General features: G+C 46.5%; 1 protein-coding gene and 1 long non-coding RNA gene across 2 annotated transcripts in view; both read right to left on the bottom strand.

The window, feature by feature from the left end:
* The window catches only part of AGAP1 (ArfGAP with GTPase domain, ankyrin repeat and PH domain 1), a 370,769-nt gene that overhangs the window by 168,257 nt on the left and 181,066 nt on the right, over positions 1–21,446 (bottom strand). The window contains exon 12 of the mRNA XM_081815292.1: positions 5,173–5,341. Coding sequence (XP_081671418.1) covers positions 5,173–5,341 — 169 coding nt within the window. The remainder of the gene's footprint in view (positions 1–5,172; positions 5,342–21,446) is intronic.
* Positions 6,415–20,207, bottom strand: LOC145720427 (uncharacterized). The gene is made up of 2 exons (XR_014143323.1): positions 14,182–20,207; positions 6,415–13,916 (listed from the first exon to the last, which is right to left on the bottom strand). It is a non-coding gene; the product is annotated as an uncharacterized LOC145720427 (long non-coding RNA).

Raw genomic sequence — 21,446 nt, forward strand, 5'->3', positions numbered from 1 at the left:
TGTTCTTTATAGCACTGAACCTAGCTACTGAATTAAAAAATTTTTAAATTTTTTCTTTTTTTTTAAACAATTTTTCTTTAATTTTCAAGGACTCTTTCTCCCCAGGTTTTTCATGTCACCTTCGTTTCATTTTATGAACACAATAATTAGCCTCTTAAGTCTTCCTCCTTCCCCACCTCTCACTCTTTCTTATAGGATCAGTGTTGTTTATCTTTGTTCCTCTCATTTTTACTGTTGGTTTCCACAAACGTCTTGGCTGCGTATTTGTGAACGAGTGCCTGCAGGTCCATCAGGCAGAGGCAGGGGCTGGCCCTGCAGCCTTTGGAAGGCGCGTGGTCCATGCTGATGGGGAGGTTTGGTTTACGTCAACAGTGCAGAGCTCGTGGGCAGGCTGGTGCACTTCAGTGACGTCCCTCACGGTCAGAACTGCCTTTCCTTGCCATTTCTTTCTGTCTCTCTGACTGTGTGGAGGTCTGAGCTCCCCAAGCTGCTCCCTTCTCTTTCAAGCATCAGCATCCACATGGGATTGGAGGCGGGGACGCCAATGGCCGGCTCCTCCTGAACGCGTCCCTCAGCTCGCCGTGCCTGCCTGTCACAGCTGCCCGATGGAGCGTGGGGCCGCCCCACCTTCACTGCGGCTCTTCTGCTCTGCATAACTTGTGGGCCCCAAAGGGAGACCGGGCTCAGTTATCAGTACACAAGGCAGCTACTTGGACAATGTGTTTTTCCTCCTCTTCCCCAAGCCCAGGGCAAAACCTGACATGTAGATCATCACATTTCTAGCATTTCAATGTATGAAATGTAGTCAACATTCCAAGACTGGTGAAGCAAGGCCCCTGAAGGGAGGACCTCGTACCCCCCCCGAAACTCCAGAGCACTAATCGGGGCTGGACATACATACAGCCGACCCAGTAATGATGGTTCATGAGCAGTACAAGAAGCAAAGCAGTAAGGTATCCAAAAGTCAACACTGACATACATTTAGGTATTGTCATATTTGAAATGTGAGATGCATTATGAGCATATACTAGAAAATCAAGAGAAACATTTGAATAAATATTCCCACTAACAAGAGTTCAGTACGATGACTGGATATAAAAGATATAAAAATCACGAGCTTTCTTATTTCTTGCGAAGTAGATGAGATAAGAGACAGCCCCCTTCTCCCCCGCCCCTCTCCCAAAAAAGATTAGCCTCACATTTCATCAAAAATTATAAACTAACAGAATGGATTGGCACGATACATCTAAGTGAAGAAAAGTGTTAAAATTTTACTGAGGAATATATATATTAGGTTTGAATAAATTGGACAAGACTTGTGTTCCATGACAAGAAGCTCAATATAGTAAAGATGTTAGTTCCTCCACAATTAACTGATAGATTAAAAGCATTGCCAATTAGTCACAATGTGATTATTTTTTGGGGGAAGGAGGTTTCAAATTACTCTGAAGTTTATTGGAAAAAATAAATGAGTGGCAATAGCCAAGAACAACAAGAAAAAGAGAGTAATATTACTACCAGATATAAACTGAATCATAAATCTAAGACACTGTGGTAAATCCATATATGGTAACACAATGTGGAGACAGTAGGTCAACTGAATAGATTCTCAAGCCCAGAAACAGTGATTTCGATTAAATGAGCTAGGTGTATAATAAAGGTGCCACACACAGTCATAAGTAAACAGTTCGACAGAGAAAGGACAATTAGTAATCTATTTGAAAAAGGAGTTTAATTAGATTTCCTATTGTGCATAATTGACCCAAACAAATTAAAGGTAGATTAAAGGCTAAATATTCTTAAGAAAGAAACAATAATAAAAATGTAAAACTCAGAAATACATATATATGAATTGTGATCTGTTTTCAGGATTATTAAAGGCCTTCTAAATATCTAAAGTAGAAACTGCAGAAGGCTTATGATCTGATTATATATATATATTCTTGATTACATATTAAAAAGGGGAAAACCTCTATATGTAAATAAGACCATAAAATTTAAAAAGCAAATAATAAACTGGGAAAATACCTGCAGAACATATTATAAAGTGTTAATATCCTTAACATATAAAGAGTTCTTATATACCAATAAGAAAAAGATAAACACCCCTAGTACAAAAATGGGAAAAGATACATCTAAACAATTGCAATGTGAGAAATACCTGTGATCAACAAGCATGAGATGGTCAACTTTAGCATTAACTGAAAAAATCCAAATAAACAAAGTGTGAGGTATTTTTAGTATAGATTCCAAAAACAATAACAGCAATGCTAGCAAGTGTGTGTGGGTGAAATGGGTACTCACTTTAGAGATGGAAGGGTATTTGTATAACAAAACCCCTCTAGGAATTAATTTGGAAATGTGTACCAAGAATCTTATAAACGTTTATATCCACTGACTGAGTCACTTCACTTATAGACATTTATTCTAAGACAGTAATAAGTGTTATACACAAGGATTTAGGTACATGCACGTTATCATGTCTATGTAAATGAAAAAGTTACTAGAAGAGAAGGCACAGAACATTGATCTAGTCCAGTAACTGAGATAAGAAAACAAATAAAAAGGAAGAGCATAAAAAGAAACATCTCCATGTTAACTTAGACCTCCAGAACAAAACAGCAGAATTCAAATGAGCTGAGAAAGAAGAATACAGTTAAGTAGCATTTGGCAAACAGCTCTAAAATAGCTAAAATAATACCTAGTTTTAGGTCAAAGTCCACCACTTAAAATAACATCAACGTACTTCAGGTTAAATTTGCTGGGTTGGAATTCTTCACGTGAGTGAGCACCTACGAACAAGCGGACGGGGGGTCACCAGCCCATGACATCACCTGCACGCAGAGACGAGGATGCCATGTCCCTGAGCACCGCCACGACCACGAGGCACTTTCTTTCCCCAAAGTGGCACTGTGCCCCTGTGGTCATACCTCCGTTTCCCTACTTGTGATCTAAAGAAGATGAAAAATCCAGCAGGCTCCCTTTAAGAGGAATTAACTTGGCTGAGGGTTGGAAGAACGTGCCGTAATCAGCTGAGCGTGGGAGCAGGGAAAGGGATTCGGCACTGCCCCAAACCCTCCCACCCACCCAATGCGAGGGCATTCAAGAGAAAGAAATGGGCACTAAAGGAATGTTCCTTTAGCTGAGGCCCAGGACATGAGCTACTCCACGCATATGGTAAGGTTACATGGCATTTTGTATTTTCTGTTTACCAAACGTTACATTTTCCTGAGGAAAACAAGGGGCAGTTCAGCACCAAAGAACATAAGTCTCAAGATTAAAAAACTCAAACTCCAAACATTACATCTGCAAAACTCCTTCAAATCACTGAGGCTCTTCCCTCATTCTCGTGCCTGGCAGACTCCCATCCTTTCTTTACACCCAGCAAAGGCACCCCCCCAAGCCCTGAGCCTTGCCCCACCTCCTAGGGGAGACTGGACTCATCACCCCTGGGCCTTCAGGCCCCCTTATGTATTCGTACCATGACCTGCTGCAAAGCCCTGCCTTTACCTGTCTGCTGGTCTTTCTTCCCCACCAGAGGGTGAGATTCTCGAGAGTAGAGATGGTGTCTTAATCTTCCGTGTCCCCAGGGCCCAGGACCATGGGCATACATCAGAAATGCCTTAAATGTTTATTGACGTGAATAAATAAATGGATGGATTTGGCATGGTGGGTTAGAAGGAGAAGTGGAAAATTAGCTGGTTTTAAGGTGATGGCCTTGTGTATAAGTTCTGGAGATCAGGGTCTCCACATCCACAGCATACACAGTCCCTGGCACAGGACAGGTGCTCACTAAATATTTTTTGAATAATTAATAAATAGAAAGTAATGAAGACATCAGCTTTTCATTCAATACAGAACTCCCCCCACCCCCCGACCTACCCTGGGCACTTCTTTTCTCTCTTCCTATTTAGCACAACCATCCTGAAAAGGGAAATTTGATGTATGTCTTGGAAGGAAGGTCAGCAGGTCGTGGGAGACCTTATCACCATTCTGGAATGAACTGATGTCTCCCTTAGCAGAAAGCCCAGTTTTCTTTGGATTTTTAATAACAGCTGATGTTTGTATTATACTTTATGAGCTTCCCAAAACTTTCATATGTGTTTATCTTACCTGTCATCACATCTCTGTGAGGTAGGCAGGTCAGGCAAGATCGGCCTAACTGACCGAGTTAGTGGTCCAACGCCACTTGGTATCATGCAGTAGAGCCCCAGTGGACCCCAATTCTGGCCCCTTTCTATTACCCTGCTTTCACCAATCAACGCTGTGTATGGCACAGAGCCGTGGGGTCAGCACCATCCCTCTTTGAAAGCACCTGACACCTCAGAAGGGGAAAAATGCAGCAAAGACCTATCCCAGAAAGTACCAAAGGACAGTAATTTATTTTGAGAAGACTGATGTATGTCAGAGAGAAGAAAGGGACTTTTTGCTGGAGAAAACAAATCCATGTGTGGAAGTGTGTTAGAAGGAGGACTCAGGCCTTTTCTCTGATAAGTAATCACTCGAAGGTCAAAGCCAGAGGGCAACCATTTGCAAAGATTCTTTAACAAAAACGAACCGTGACATTTTGAATGGCCTGCAATTGCACACCAATGGCCAGAAATTTCTAAACACATCTAGATTTGAGAAAACACTTTTCTCTTATCCTGAATTAAAGAGCAAATTCTCCTTTCAAAAGAGAATAAAGAAAACTAAAGTTCTGTCAAAGAATGACATAAAAGTTACAATATAAAACCGAGAGAATTTAAAGTTGAGGTCCGACAGTTTCCTTTCAATCTTGCTCCAAATAGCTCTTCCACTTTCATCCACCACTTGGTCACTACAGATACACACCAGCCCGTGATACTCTCACAACTCATTTACATACTTTAGATGGCTCTTAGATCCTCAATCATATGCAAAACTCTATTTCCAACTACACAGCTCTGGGAAGACCTCGTGGTTGGTTTGAGACCGTGACTCAAGATGGCGCCACATGCTACCAGGCGGTCCCGGAACCACAGGCAGAGGGGAAACGACCACCCACAGAAGAGAAGAGGTTTCTAAACCTTAATGTACAATGTTAATGGTTCCAACCGCACTTCACCTCCGAGGCTCCACACTGTCCTGCAACCAGCCGCATCTACTGCTGCCGTCACACTGGATTCTTGCGCGGGTCTGCCATAAGCTTACCTGAATTTGGTGAGATGTGTAAACTGCTCATGTCCTTGGACAGGCCATTAGTTTTAGGGCTGGAGATGGGCGCGCAGGCCGACGTGGCTCGGGGTGGCCTCTTCCCTGGGACTTTCACAGTGGTTCTCAGAAGATCAATCTCTTTACCATGAACGTTCTGCATGTAATCCTGTTCAAAATGTTAAACATCCAAGAGAGATTAAAAAGAAAACCTCGTACAATCTAGGACACAAGGTTCTATCAGACACCACAAGCTGCAATCCTATGACCCTTCCACTGTGGCAAGCACTTTAAAAATAATGAGGTTTTGATCTGTCAAGGATGGTGGCATCATCAATATACTGAAATCACAGCCTCTGTGTCCTGAACTAGCCCAGACCCTGGAAATACAAGGAGACACAGGAAACGCTTCCATCGGGGGGATGACACACCAGCTGGAGAAAATAAGTATCCATATGAAATCATATTTTTTTAAACTGCTGCTTATTACATGGCACACTAGGACCCCAGGATCTTCCTCTAAGTTTCAGGTAAAATTCCATGCAATAGGAATATTTTGTAACAACTGTTCTGTCTCAGATGCCAATACCACTAAGTGCTTAGACAATAATGAAGCTGTCGGTGGGAGCTCAGGTGGAAACTAAGTAAAAGGTCAAGCATTTCACTAAGGACCAGGAAAATGTCCGAGAGGTTGGTGGTATGGTGTTGAGAAAACACGGAGCTCACGGATGGATGTGTAATAGCTGGGTGTGTGAAAAGGAAAGAACATTGAGTAAGTCTCGTACTCGAGCATTGTGTTTCTCCAAGTGGTTCACTATACCCAGAAAAAGTATCTTGCTGTTCTTTTCGTGCTGGAGGTGAATGACCAGCAGCTAACAGGGAACCACGGGGAAGCTAAGACAGTGATAGTCTCCGTGGACGTCACCTGACAACATTTAAGTGTGGAGTAAAACAACACCCAAGGATTGGTTGCCGGGTGGGGGAATGGAGGAGGCAAAGGACAGCCAGGGTAAGGGGCCTACTGGTGAATTAGGAATTACTGGACCTCCAAATGCAATTTTTGGGCAAGGTGCCCTCTTGCCTCTGTAGACATATTAAATGGACCTCACACATTAAGAAAGGACGTATTCGAAAACACTCTTGGGTAAGTAACATCTCAAGTGTTTTAAGACTAAGCATGAAATGAAATAAACACATTCCTTCCTTGGCAGAATATTGGTAGATTCCTTTTAGAACACAAAGGAAAAAAGCCAATAAATGTGTAGTTAGTATAAACAATTAAGTTCTTAGTCCATGTAATTTCAGAACTGCCAAATGAACCAGCCTGTGGGCTGCAAGGGACCCAGGGAGGCTGGAAAAGTGAGCTGTTTGCTTGTAAATGCTAACCAACAGTCAAGAGATGCAGAGAGCCAGAGAAAGTTCTAGAAGCAAAGTGTAAGGGACAGAAGCTCCAGCCTGTGGGATGAGGAAAGTCAGCCTTAGTGTATCAAGGAAGCCTGAGGGGGCCAAGAGAGTGGCAGGGAAGCCGAGATGAGGATCCCAGTGGCTTCTGGGAAGTAGGCTGAGGATCTTTTAATTGTAGGAGAATGTTCACGTTCCAGCAGGTGAAGGGGTTGGGAATCAATTTCGGGTTCATCAAACAGCAGGACGACTGCTGACAGAAGCAACGATACAAAAAGGAAGCAGAAGCACAAGATTCCAACACAGGGGAAGGAACCCAAATGTGGGACCTCAGGACGGAGAGTGTAAGAAGAGGTGTCTTCTCTCTGCCATCAAAACCCGCTACATAAGCACTTGGGGGGGGGTCACATGGGATCCAACCCAGACTCAGGAAAGAGGGTGCAGGAATTCTCAGCAGAGGAGGAGGGCAAAAAGAGAAACTCCAGAATGTGAGTGGCCACGGTGGGGGAGATGTTCTGATGGAGAAACACACAACTATAGAAGATTCGAAAATCACCAGCTCAGGAGGAAAAGACGCTACAGGGTCTCTAGTGACTTCCTAAGGAGAGAACTCAAATGGCCAATTCTTGGTGCAGAATGAACGCTAAAAAGCCCACGCAAGGCTGGAGCCAGGAGGAACATGGGACCAAAGACCACTGGAGAAAGGATCCGGGGCTGCACCTAAGGGTGGGCAGATACAGATCAGCTCTTCACTGGGAGTGGGGAGGCCACTGTCAGCAGTTGATAAACCATCCAGAGAGATATAGTGGGGTCCACAAATCTGCTGTCAGCCATGGCAGCCCGGAGCAGAGGCCCCGATGCACCCTGACCCCACAGGACAGGCTAGCTGGCGTTCGTCTCTGCCATCTTGACAGACCCAAGACTCCACATGGAAGTCAAGGTGCTTGGGAAGCTCCCCAAAATACAATCGACCGTGAAAGAGCTACAGTTCTGAAAGGATGTGGACCAAAGACAGAAAGTTATTACCATTAAATTAGACTGAAGGATAAGACAGACTGGAAAAATTACAGGGAACCTCATGAATGAGCTTGGGGTGTTGAGGACGGTGAACGAAAAGCACAAGGGAAGTGATCCTTGGTTACTGTAGGGCTGAGGGTCAAGGTCATTTACAGAAAAAAAAAAAAAAAAGGTTGTTCTTAAACATATTTAACTTACTTCCATTAATATCCCCCGAAAATAGGCCAACCTAAGCTTCGTCACCGAAGTTAAGGCTTGTAAATAATGAATTCATTCTCGCATAGTAACTCTTTCAAAAATATCAACTTGCTGTAACTTTCTTCTTTAATGCCAATTCTTAACAAATTAAAATATAATAACAGGAGTGTAATTGAGCATTTATTGCTTATGGGCTCTAAAATGAGGCTAATCAGATAGTGACTAAAGCCTCAGCATGGGCTCTTTTAATAGGCACGTTTTAACATACAATAACCAGGATATTTTATTCAAAATTATTATAGAAATTGTACCAAGTGTCTGCTCTTTGGATTTGAATGCGGCAAGGGAACACATTTATCTTTGGCTCAGCATGGGCCAGGGAATCTGTTTTCTCGCTTGAGTTAGGCGCCGAAACTTCAGAGGAACTAGATTTAAAAAAACCAGGATATAAACTTGGCAATTCTTACAGTGCAAGCCACTAACATTTTTATAAACCTTACAAAATTTACTTCCTAATCCATAAAAGCCCTTCAACGTGGTGCTTCAGAAACAGGTGGAATGCAAAGGCGCGCGTATGCAGCTTCAGGTTTCCCCCAAGAGAAACGACGCTGAGTTTTCTGTTTTTGAAAGAATCCAGCCTTTTCATCTCTCCCCAGCTTGGTACTTGAGGAATTAAAGCTAGGACCACTAACCAATGTCGCCTCCTCAGAAGTGGGACGTGCCGCCCTACGGGTCTGAGGTAGGGACCTCGCTGGGTGAAGTAAAGACAGCAAGCTTGATTTTGATATGCAAATGTTACAGATAGTACCCTTCTCCTGTTCCTTGTAGAAAATGCTGATCGATGATAAAAGGGGAAAAAACCCTTTAACAAGGCATGAGGGTAATTCAAAGCCAAGTACTTTTAAACAGCACTTAACAAGTCCCTGGGGCCCACTCAAGAGCCAGGCCCCCCAGAGGTGTCATCTCCTGCCCCTCAACAGCTTGAAAAAGTAGTAATTGCAAACCTATTTGCATTTTTCTTCTCAAGTTGTCCGAGCTCGTCGTGCGGATTATTTTTTCCAAGCAGGTGCTGGAGCAAAGGGACCCGTTGCTGAACGTGCCGATGGCTCGGGAGCCGTGCACAGCGTCCCCCTGCAAGCCCACTCCTGCACCTTTGCATCCCTTGTTTTTTACCTCTCTCTCCTAATTATGTTGCATCTATTGCCGTACACTTAATTAGCTGCATTAATGTGATTTCTTTTCACATAGTCAAGCAATTAAGAGCTATGATTGAGTTTCATTCAATTAGCCTCAACAAACATGCTAATTGATGTCCCAGATGCAAATGAGGTGCAATGAGAGAAACCTGCTAGCAATTGAGAGCCGTGTCAGAGACCCACAGCAGCTTCCAGCTTGCTGACAGCAGCATGGCTTAACGCGGCTCCCACCTTCTGGGGGGCTGCCTTCAGAGAGGGCCGTGGAGTCATTAGTGCCGTGGTGTACGGGATCTCTCCGGATACGGAGAATTAATTGATTTGCGGCTGTACAATCTAGTCCTCGAGTCTCACGGTCCTGCGTTACCAGGACCTGGAGGCCATCAACTGGCTAACACGGTGCTTGGGCAGGCAGAGTAAGCCCTCACCCAAATACCACATGAGGCTACTGGAGCAACCCAGGAGTTCTCCCCAAAACTGCAGAAGGAAGGGTGTGGAGGTCTTGGCTTGGCCATCCCAGAGCCCTCTCCGTGCATGATGGCCTTACGGTTCTCAGTAAATGGTGAGTTCATCTTAGTCAGCTCTGGGGCATCTGGCGCTTGGACTTAAGCTCAAAATACAGCAATCCATCAATAGTCCCTAAAAATACTCTTACTATATTGATTCTCACTGCCTCCCATCCCGGCGTTACCTTTGGCTGTCTGCTGAAAGATGGGTTTGCTTGATGTGTTCACGGGGGTACCAAAAGCAGTTAACAAGATCTTAAAGCCAACCCCAAATGCAGAAATGGTATGACTGGCATCTCGGAATGAGAGCATCTGAATAAAATACACGGCTTTGCGACTCTACTTTCTTCTAAGTATAGATAACGCAATCAACACCGCTGTGATTTTACACAGACTTTTTAAACAGTATGAAGACTCTTCATTTCATCATTAAATGATGGAAAAAAAATCACAGAAATTTTTGTTCCAATTAGGTTTTGTTCCAGTTAAGTCCTGGTTTCTAATTGTACATAAGTGCTTAGAAATGTAATATATTAACACATAACACATTTTGTCTAGGTTAGATAATCATTAGCACAAACTGATACTTGCCATGGCCAATATATTGGATTTTTCCTCTTTGCATGACCTAGCTTGGCAGTCCTCAAGGTGTGGCCCCTGATACCCTATCCAGGGGTTCACACGTTCAGGGCTATTTTCAAAACATCCCAAGACACTGGTTTGCCTTTTCCAGACTTGAAATTTGTTTTTATGGTGACTAAAACTGCTAGTTCCAGAGCATATACCCAGGCAGTGGAACCAAACTGTACTAGTCCCTATTGTCAGTATTCATTGCCATGCTCTCTACATAAAAACAAAGTTTCATTTAAGAATGTTCTTGGGGCTCCTGGGTGGCTCAGTCGGTTAAGCGACTGCCTTCGGCTCAGGTCATGATCCCGGGGTCCTGGGATCGAGCCCCAGGTCGGGCTCCCTGCTCAGCGGGAAGCCTGCTTCTCCCTCTCCCTCTGCCGCTCCCCCTGCTTCTGCTCTGTCGCTCTGTCAAATAAATAAATAAAATCTTTTAAAAAAGCAGTTATTAATTCTTAAACATTTCAACCCTGAGTACATACATGTCTTCTTAATTTTCCAGGTAAAATGACACGGCAAGCACGCGTGAGTGTTGGTGCCACACACGGAAGGGGATGGGTGTCCCACAGAAACGCACTTCTGCAGTTGTCTGAGTTGCAAGTTGAACTAGCGTTTTTTTGGTGGGACCCATTTTTACTTGAAAGAATGATTACGTCAGCCATTAACTATGACTATTCTGTTTTGGGCCCTCGGCAGGTATTTTCTTGAAAATGACCAATGTGAGCACTGCAGGGGAAACAGTGGACAGTATCTGTGGCTAGTGTATAATCTGGGCTTCTAGCGAGGATGAGAATCTTGGCAACTTGTATCTCTCACCATGAGCTTGACACTTTCCAAATACTGATGTTCTTTCCTGACAAGATGGGCGGTGATATAAATGAAAACAGTTTCTGGATATTATATGATGAAAAGTGTCACCATTAGGAAAGCTGCATACCTCAGTTAAACACATTTTTTTCAATTATTTATTTATTTATTTGAGAGAGAGCGAGCATGCACATACACACACACACAGGGGGAGGTGGAGGGAGAGAGAGAGAGGGAAAGGGAGAGAATCTCAAGCTGACTCCATGCCGAGCATGGAGCCCAATGCAGGATTCTGGATCTCACAATCCTGAGATCAAGACCTGAGTTGAAATCAAGAGTTGGATGCTTCACCAAATGAGCCACCCAGGCACCCCTAAGCAATGTTTTTGAAATGACACATGCATGGTGTCACATGGAAGGATGAAAGGTCATTCAACAAGCAAGACAGTACAATGGATCTTCACTGAGCAGAGAAGGAAACAGTGAGTGATACTCTTTCAGATTCCATGCTGCATTCCTAAGCTATAATCAATTGTCACATGTTGCATTTCGATAGAATACCCAAAAGGAACATCCGCGATGATTTGAATGGTTATTAGAATATTAGAATTAGAATACTTAGAATCAGAATTCTCCTCCCGCTTCCAGCTAAATACCTATATAAGGTGAGGTTCTTGATACACTTCAATCAAAACAATGTACCTCAGAAGACTAAAGGCAGATGGCAGGTATGACAAACTAGCTCTCTTTTATTAAGCCAGGTATCAACGAGCTTTGGAAACAGTAAGACAATCCTACTGTTCTCAAGATTTCCTTTCATTGTGGAAAATGTGTTTTTCATAAAAAGGTTATTTATGTAATAATACCACATAGGGCGGTGTATTATTCTTTTAAATAAATTACGTGAATATTTCAAAGTTTTCTTAGTTTTGATTTCTAACGTGTTAAGTATCACTTAGATATAACCCACAGATGGGGTGCCTGGCTGGTTCAGTCGGAAGAGCATGCGACTCTTGATCTCATGGTCGTGAGTTCGAGCCCCACTCTGGGTGTAGAGAAGACTTAAAAAAATAAAACTTAAAAAAGAAAAGATATAACCCCCAGAAAGAAAAGCCCTTTAGGATTCCTCAGTTATTTTTAAGTAAAGGAGTCTTGAGGCCAAAAGGCTCAAGAACCACTTGCCCAGTTCAGTATTCACAAGATGGCCAAGGGCCATGAGCACGCGACAGCTTCACGCACACAACTGGGGGAAGGGAATGAGAGCCGGGCTTCTGCAGAGATATCAGAAACGTTCTTCAGATTTGTTTGTCTTTTCCTGGAGGAAAGGATTGACTCATTCTCCCGATTTTCACTGTACTTCATGAATGTCCAGGTTCAAAGAGGAACAGTAGTTTGTATAAGTTCTATTTTTAAAAAATCCTTACTTCTGGGCTTGGGGTAAAAAAAAAAAAAGTATGTAAGAGAAGCCATTGTTAGATGCACTGCTATTCCCAACTCCATTTAATACTATTTTCAAAGGAAACTAATCTATAAAGACACACATAATACCGTCCATTCAAAGAGACCTAAGCAAATGTGCCAGTCCAACATTTCTGAATAATAAACAACAGGCTCATATACAGTCCCAGGCGTGGACGAAACTGACACCCTAAAAATACTATGAAAATATCGTAAAACTAGGAGAAATCTTCTGGCCACGACCTTTCAGATCACATAACTCAAAGAAGACAATTTCTCCTTCTCTGCAAAGGACCAGTCACAATAGCAAGGCAGGAGGCAGCTTCAAAGTGGAAAACCCTAGGAGAGATGATTTTTGTTTCCCCAGACAGCCAACAGAATTCCAGGGTTTCACTTTCGGGGCTGCCTTTGTCAGGACCACTCGACCAACGCTTGTACGCGCACGCCGACGTGACGCACGGCGGTCGCCCCAGGAAGAAGGTACCCGCTGCCTGGGACAAACGCCAACAGTTACGACAGCAGACTCTTTAGTGAAGAAAGGCTGTACTGGGCCCAGTGATCACGGAAGACCAGGTAGATGGGAAGGCCGGGGAAGCAGCACGGGGCCGGGCGGGGGGTGGGGGCGGGGGCAGGGCACGCTTCACGCACCATGGACAGCTCCCACGCAGAGCCAGGGCCAACCTCTTGAGGCCCCTCTGCCGGGGAGCATCCAACACGTGTGGGCTGAAGTCCAACATCAGCCCTGGGGGATAGGTTATTATAATATAAATCAAAACAGCAGAAAACTCCAGATTGAATTATGAATATACCTTTTGCTTCCTGATTGTATCTGTCTTGACTGACCTAGGATATTGAGCTTTACACTGCAAGGAAGATTTTCCTCATTTTAGGTTCAAATTGAGTATTACCCAGTTGTAACCCATTCGTGCTCAAACCCAGCCCGTACAAAATGAATGTCGGGTATGAAAATGGCTTCCTGTCTTCCCAGTCACTGTAGGCCCCTTCCAAAGGCAAGCATGAGTGAAATTTCACTGCGATGAACTTCAAGGAGCTGGCATTGTTCCCTGGCTGAGTACTTTCATAATTAATTACGGCTTGAAACAACTGGACCAGCAGTTAAACCTGGGAAGTTTTGAGTGAGATAGGAATGTTTGGCATAGCAATATTAGAGACCTGAAGCTCTTTAAAACTTCAGACTCCTTGGGGTGAATTCGCTAGAATACACAGCTCTTGAAGAAGCAGGTTTTTAAGACAGAAGAGCACACACAGTCTGTCCTTGGGGGGCACTGATGATCACTACGCCTTTTTCTCTGCCATTTGACCCATGCAGGACAGAAGTCTCCCTTATCCATTGTTGTCCACCAGCGCTGAAGGATTTCTCCTCATGCTGAATGCTCACCACAGCTGTTTGGTTTTTTTCTGAGGCACTGCTTTTCCAGGAGTAATTCTGTCTCCCTGATGCCTACTGCTGCCAAGGTGGTTTGATCAGCTTCATGTTCAATGAAGAGCAGTCAGCTGACGTTCTGATTTCCTCAACCTAAGAAGTATGCAGAGGACCAAGTCAGCTTCCTTTGGGCCAGAGGACGGCCTCGGGGACCATGCCCAGGACCCAACCTCAGGGTTTCAGGAGTTGTGTGCTCGGCGCATGCTACTTAATCATTCCTGGTCCCCGTTTCCACATCTTTAAAGACAGGGAGATGAACAGCTCCCGCCTTGTGGGATGGTTCTGAGGATGGACAGAGACCATATGCCAACTGTTTACAAGAGTGCCAGAGTCCTCCCCAAACGACAGCTCTTCTTACCGCTGTCCAGTCTTTGCCCTCTGACTTGATGTGGGCGTGAGGGGTGACCTGCCAAGCGACCTTTCACTTCCCAGCACAGGAAAAAAGAAATTGTGTCTCCGCAGACGTCTGATATGTTCTACCTTTTATTTTTCTCCCCCTCCTCTTTCCTTCCTTTCTTTTTTCTTTTCTTCTTCTTCTTTTTTTTTTTTTGGTGGGGGAGGCATGTATATGGTAGTCAGACATTTTTATTGCAAAATGCCGTCTGGAAAAGATGCAAAACAAAATTGCTAAAATGCAAGGGAGAAAAATACGGGGGAAAAACAAAAGGCGCCCTTCCCTTTGCTTATTGAGTTCAAAGGCATAACACGCAGTTCCCTGCAGCAAACGGGAAGCTACACTAATTTTAAAGCCGTAAAACGCTATCAAGTGCCCTGCGGGGCAGGACTACACTGAAGCTAGTGGTACCTAAATAAGACACGGTTCATTTACTCCGCAGCTTAGCCTAATGTAATCATCAGCGGATTTTCGCCTAGAGTTGTAACAGGCAGAGAGCCGACGCGGCCGAGGTGGCACTCCCAGCCATCGAGGGGGCCGCCGCTAGATTGCTGTTGATTAGAAAATTTTTCAGTTTTGACAAGCACTTAATGAACATAAATCGCACCTTGATTGGTTTCCATTTGGGGCCACAGGCACACCTGAGAAGAGGCAGACCCTCCACCTCCACCTCTCTCTTCCTAGCAAGACCTTCGCAACAAGCCAGCAATTGGGTTATGAGCCACAGAGGAAAATATTTATAAAATATAATAATGGAATTCAATCTCTTGGTAGAAGTGAAAGAAGATTTCCTTGCAACCCCCCACATCCATCCTCTCCCGCAGAGAGTTCTCAGTAGTGACTTACTGTCTGGGAAGAAAACCAATGGGTTTGATTTATTTACCTTTTTGCAAGAACTCTGGCTACAGTTAGGAAAACTGAAAAGACCAAAAATGGAAAACAAAATGATACAGATTGGGTCAAGGGACGAACTATCATGCTGTGTCCTGATAAGACTATGTCCCATCGACTCTACTAGAAGCTTTAAGACTCAAATCCGCAAGCTACATGGTTAAATCTGCATATTTACAGAAACACACGAATACACTATACTATTTTTTTTTTTTTTTTTTTTTTTAGAAAAGAAGGCAGAGGGATTTTTTTCAATGTAGAAAAAAATAGGTTAGGTAGGATCTAGGGTATTTGATGGTTTAGTTTTTATAGAAACATGAAGACTTTTTTTTTGGTCTGGTCACGCCCTACTTAACACACACACTGTGTGATCAACGTGGAGACAACTCGTACCACAGTGAGCTGGCATTCTGGCCATTTTATTTGAAAATCTAAACACTTTACAAACCCTGAGGTTCTATAAAATAAACAAGAATCTCCTTAGGCAGAAATAAGACTTTGATAAAGAATCTAAGTTTTTTTGTGTATGTGCAAAAGATATGAGTTAGTAGTCATTCTTTCTAACAAAAGTTGTATATAATTCCCCGAAAATATTTACACTACCTTGCTGGGATCATTCCACGGACTTGACAGCACTAATATTCATCACACTGTCTGAAACTGGGTGAATGCCAGAGAGAGCTCCCAGGCCGCCCGAAGCACAGACGGGACAGCCTCCCCAACGCTCGGAGGGCTCCTGACAAACCCGGGGCAGTCTATGGAAACAGGGCCGGGTGACTGCTCTCATACCACATGGGCTCCTCCCTAATTCGCTCTGCTCAGGACTGCGCCCAGCAAATTCCCCAGTGGGTCCTGGTGAAGGTTGGGCATCTTTAAAATTCAGTTATTCTCTATAGTTCTCTATAGTTGTAGTTTGGACAATAAAACCTCAAGCTTCTAAGGGGCATCTGCACACCCGTGTTCGCAGCAGCATGATTCACAACAGCCAAGAGCAGGAAGTGATCCAAATGTCCACCCACAGATGAATGGATTAAGAAAATGTGGTGTAGACACAGAATAGAATATGATTCAGCCTTCAAAAGGAAGGAAACCCCATCCTGTGCTACAACATGGCAGGACGTCAAGGACATTATGCTGAGTGAAATAAGTCAGTAAAAAAAAGACAAATACTATGATTCCACACACCTGAGGAACGTAGAGCAGACAGATTCACAGATGGTGTTCCCCAGTGGCTGTGGGGAAGGAGGTGGAGACTTAGTGTTTCAAGGGGACAATCTCAGTTTTGCAAGACGAGAACGTTTGGATAAGAATACACTTCACACCACTGAACTGTACACTTAAAAATGGTTAAGATGGTCAATTTTATGTTGTGTGTGTTTCACCACAATCAAAAAGACAAAACCAAAACCTTGAATTCCTCTCCCACCTTGGAGACCTTTCCTTTAATCTTTTCTTAGAGTGAGCCTGGATATGGCTGTGACATAGTTCAGTGTTAAAGCAGCAGGAGGTGGCTTCCTCCTCCTATGATTTCGGGAACTGCAGGCCTGCAGGTGTGAGGACAGCCCAAGCATGTGGCCAAATCGTGCCTCATTCTTTGTTCAGCAAGATCTCGCCAATGCGAAGGACATGCAGCTGACAGGATCCCCGGAGGTGTCTGCTCCAAGGGACTCCTGGTCTCGTGGGTGACTCGGGCCATAGGATATGCCGAGAGAACAGAGAAATAATGGACACAGCAAGGGGAGGGGAGGGCATGCATGGCAGGTGCACCCCAACAGGCCTGGTGGAGAAAACCCCACAGAAACGTGCCCTTCTCAAGACTTTGGGGGAAGGACGAGCAGAGTCAGTCTGGCAAGGAGGAGGAACAGGAGAGGGCATTCTTGGTGGAAGAAGCCGCCAAGTGTTAGGGCCCGGAGGCCGGAGAGCATGGCAGGTGTGAGCAGCTAGAAGGGAAGTCCAGCCGGGGAGGGACATGGCGGGTCAGAGGCAGTGCGTGGGGCGGCAGATGGCGAGACCTGGCAGGTCCCGTGAAGGGGTGAGGGCCCCATCCTAAGCACGGTGGGGATCTTCTCCATCATCGACACATTTAAAAGAATCAAGTGGAGAGAAGTAAGTAACAATAGGATGAAAAGTATATGGAGAAGGGAAAAGAACCACAGGAAGAACTGCCCTTCTCTGCACAGCGGACAACTGCTGAGTTTTGGAAAACCTGGTGGGCAGGGCGCCACGCCCGCTGAATGGAGCAGACAAGCAGGCCTGAGGTCAGGGAAGGGGGTGCTGGGAAATCACCTGTGTCAGCGGGACTTCTGAGGTCCTCCTGGATGAGTTCCCATGGAGGACGGAAGGCGGAGACCATCGCTACGGCAGAGGAAGAGAAGCAGCCCACAGAGCACCCAGAGCCACGGACCTCGAAGGCGCTTGGTGATCCCCACAGTGGGCTGCCAAATCCCGACGCCACTGGGCTCCGTCCCGGCCACCACGGTGCGGAAGGGCCCTGCCAGGCCCGGAAGTCACGAGTGCGGGGTCCCCCTGAGCATCAGAAAGAATCAGCACAGGACGCTGATGGAACCCGTCAGACATGAAGGAAGGAACGAGTTTTTAGATGGATGGAGGTGAGGATGTGCTGGAGGCCACAGAGATCCACAGTGTGACTTCCTTCTCTACATTTGACAAAGTAGATGGAGTTCTGTGCATGTACATGGATGGCCTAGGTTCTCACGTGACTACACAGAGGCGTGTTTTTAATTCACTCTCACGTCCGCTGTTACAAGATGCCTGAACGCCTCTCCTGGGAAGAGACAGAGCATCAAGTGCGATTGGAAGCAAACGAGATCCGGACACGGAGCTCCTGGAGGGGCTGCTCCCCCCGTGGGCCCAGGAAACCACTCTGGTGGGACAACTGGACAGCGGTTATTCCTGGGGCAGGCCGAGAACACGCGCAGACTCGGGGACAAGGCTTCTACCCCAAACTTCCCAAAGCCCCACCATATCCCCCTACACAGTCCCCATCACAACAAACTCGGGGTTTTTCTGCTGCCCCAGGGCTGACGCCGGCCACTCTAGAAACTCCCACACTGTTTTCAAACTCAGTCCCATCTGCCTGAAACAGGCAGTCAGACCAGAACAGAAAGGTTCACTTGTAGCCAGAGTTCCAGATTTCTGCTCCTCAGTATTGACATATTTTCCTAATCCACTTTAAAATGGATTATTTGGGGATTTCAGCAGTGGTTTAAGACTTTATGGCCTTTGTGTAATACCGCTTGTGTATGTTCTCCCCTACCCGACGTAAGTGGATCTGTACCCAGGGAGGTCTAGATGTGCAACGGGGTTCATTTCCTCCACCCCAGTGTCACTGGAATTTTCAAAATAGAGCCAGGATTGTCCCCCATGAGGATCCTAGCCCGGGCAGTGCAGGAGCAAAGACACTGCAGGAACCACATGACTTGACTGCATGTGACCCACAGGTGCTGGCCTGGGTGCCTAGCCTACACCAGCCCTGGGCAAACTGGGGAACAGGGCATGGTCCTTGCTAGACGGGGTGGTACAGAGATGCTGGAGGGTACCAGGAGAAGGGCTGGTGTGCCACGCAATCAGGGAGGACTTCTCGTGGAGGAAGGCCATGAAGGTCTACCCACAGGATGGACAGCAGACTGGAAGTACAAGCAGCCAGGCTGGAAAAGAACGTACAGACCAGAGGAGGAGAGCCTGCAGCACTGTGGCTTATAAAGGGGAAGCAAGATCCAATAATTGCTCATCATAAAACTAATTACGCTTCCTGCAGCAGGGTGTCAGACAGACGTCTGACATCGTTCTGCTCGGTAAAAAAGCGGGGAGGGGGGGGCTGAAATCTCAAGGTCATCAGTCAGCCCATGACTCAAACGTTCTACATCTAGAAATCTGGGCTTCGAAGTTACCTGCCTAGCCATCTAGACTCAAGCTAGTCTGACTTCTGCAATGTTTTGGGGAAACCAATGAAGAGTTTCTCTGGGTATAACTCAGTGATCACTATCTGAAGAAATCTGAGGTCTATCTTAGCAGGTATGCAAAGCTCGCTGAAGGGATTGATCACAGATTCACAGCGAATCATCAAGTAAAATGTCCTGATCTTATGTGAAGATTGCATGTATCTTAAATGATGATTACCAACAGTGGGTACGGGCAAGAGTTGTTCTCACAAGAGAAGTATCTCCCTTTTTTTCCCTGATGTTATTTCTTTTGAGATAAATACCCACTCAGGGAATCATCCCAGATCTTTTCATCATTTTTGCATCGGTAAAGGGGTGGATTTTCTGTCTGATTTTGAACCCGAAAATTAACTGAAATCAGCATTCTGATAGGACAATTCAGAGAGTCCAAGTTTGACTCTAGGACATGGGAAAAAACAAGCAAACATCAGCAGCATCTAGAAGCAGAGATGCCGTGCAGCGGGAGCATCTCCTCCGCCCAGGCCGGAGGCGCCGTGGGAAGGAGAGGTCCAGCTCTGCAGGTCAGGGAGAAAGGACAGAACCACGGCTGTTTCCAACTCGGGCCACGTGCAGAAAGGGAGAGACATCCAAGAAGGAGGTCTTCAACAGTGTGAGCAATTCGAGCCTGTACCAGGCAGGTGGGCTCTGCCCGGGTGCCCCGCGTCCTCGTGAGGACGCCCGGGACAGCCATCCTGGCCAGGGCCCCATGAAGCCGCTGGCCCGACCGCCAGGCCACGAGCTCCCGCTCCGGAAGCGCAGTGCACACACCTCTGTCAGCTGTGCCTTCGACAGCGCCCTCCCGACACGGAAGATGAATAGGTGGGGACACTGGACTGTGAAGCCCCCAGGTCTGAGTTCTTTCTCATTATCCCCTCCATTTTTCCATCAAGGTGCTCCCTGCGGCTCGTAGTGAAGTCCACAGAACAGGCTGCCCTTCGCCCACCCTGACTGTGATCCAGCGAGGTGTCATCAATGAGACACTCAGACCTATCTCCCCCAAGAACGGGACGCAGGGAGGGCTTTTTAAAGGTCTTCCAGACGTACAAATTCCCCGAGAAACAGAAACCCAGACCACAGAGCAGCCTCAGAGGTCCGCTCGAATACTTTAACCTTGCTAGTTTAGGGTTGTGTTTGCAGAACGCCGGAGTGCGGGTGACCAGCTCATCCCAGGAGGCCTCGGCCTCCCCCAGTGTTGGCACTGTCAGTCCTGGTCCTGGGCTAAGCAGTGTGGCCAGCCGCCCGACCGGCCCCAAACACCAAGCAGCTTCCTTAGGTTGGCTGAGCCACCTGTTACCTGAAGTGGGCTATAGTTCAACTTACTCAAAAACAGCATCTTGAGAAAGAGGCACCAAGTGACCTGGGCTTCCCCAGACCGCGAAGCACGCAGTGGGCCTCACCTTCCCATGTGACTAAGGGATCCCGCCCAGCGGCCCCGACCCCGGGATGGGCTTCTCCTCACCAGTGTCAGCCTCCGTTTTGGAGGTGCTGGCTAAGCCTCTGAAGTGAACACACGATCCTCAGACTTCCCACCCAAAGGACTCTTCTTCCAGATTTCCAGAGTGGACGCCATCCAGCCAGTTGCTCGGTGTCCACTGTGAGATGCCCCCCACCCCAAAGGAACACTGCAGACTACGGATGTGTGCCCCAAAGGACAGGCTCCAGCTTGTGTTTAAAAGGCAGGACGGCCCCCAGGCCCAGGGTGGGGCTGTGCACCCTCTCGGCCGCCCCCCAACGGGCCAGGGCCTCTCCTCGGCTACCCTGCTGCCCCCACCGCACCGGCGATGGCCAGTGTGGCGACCACCCATCCTGAGGAACAGCCAGGGCTGAGACCATCACCTCCGCTTCCTCCTGCTCCCCCCATAGTGCGGGAGAGGTGGGGACCCGTCCGCCGGAGGCCGGCCCTGCTGGCGGCCCCCGAGCCCCCGGGGACCAGCTGAAGCGGATGAGTTGCGCACGGTGAGCACATCCGGGTTGGGAGGCACCACCACCACCAACGTTCAGGAAACTTTCTCAGTCTGGGTTATGGTGGTCAGTCTTTTCCCTCTTTCCTCCTGGTTCCCAGAGAGACCATCACTTCCTGTCATCTGGTCACGCACGGGCCACTCCATCCCAGGCTTACAGACAGACGTTCTCTCCTCCGTGAGAAAAACGTGTAAGGTTTCCAACAGCAGGAAACATGGCTGGGGTGAGAGGCTTCCTTCCACAACTTCTCTCTGGCGCGGGGAAAGCCTGCACTCTGCAGACGACGGAGCGAGGCCAGGCTGAGTTGTCACAGCGACCGAGGACGGCTGGTCTAATTCATCTGTGCGTGCACTTGGGGCTCAGGAGGAACCACAGACCCTGCTGGGGATGATGCCACCAAACTGGGAAGAATGA

This window comes from Leptonychotes weddellii, chromosome 3 (genome assembly GCF_054177405.1).
Source record: "Leptonychotes weddellii isolate Sample4059 chromosome 3, ASM5417740v2, whole genome shotgun sequence".
In the NCBI taxonomy this organism is placed as follows: Eukaryota; Metazoa; Chordata; class Mammalia; order Carnivora; family Phocidae; genus Leptonychotes; species Leptonychotes weddellii.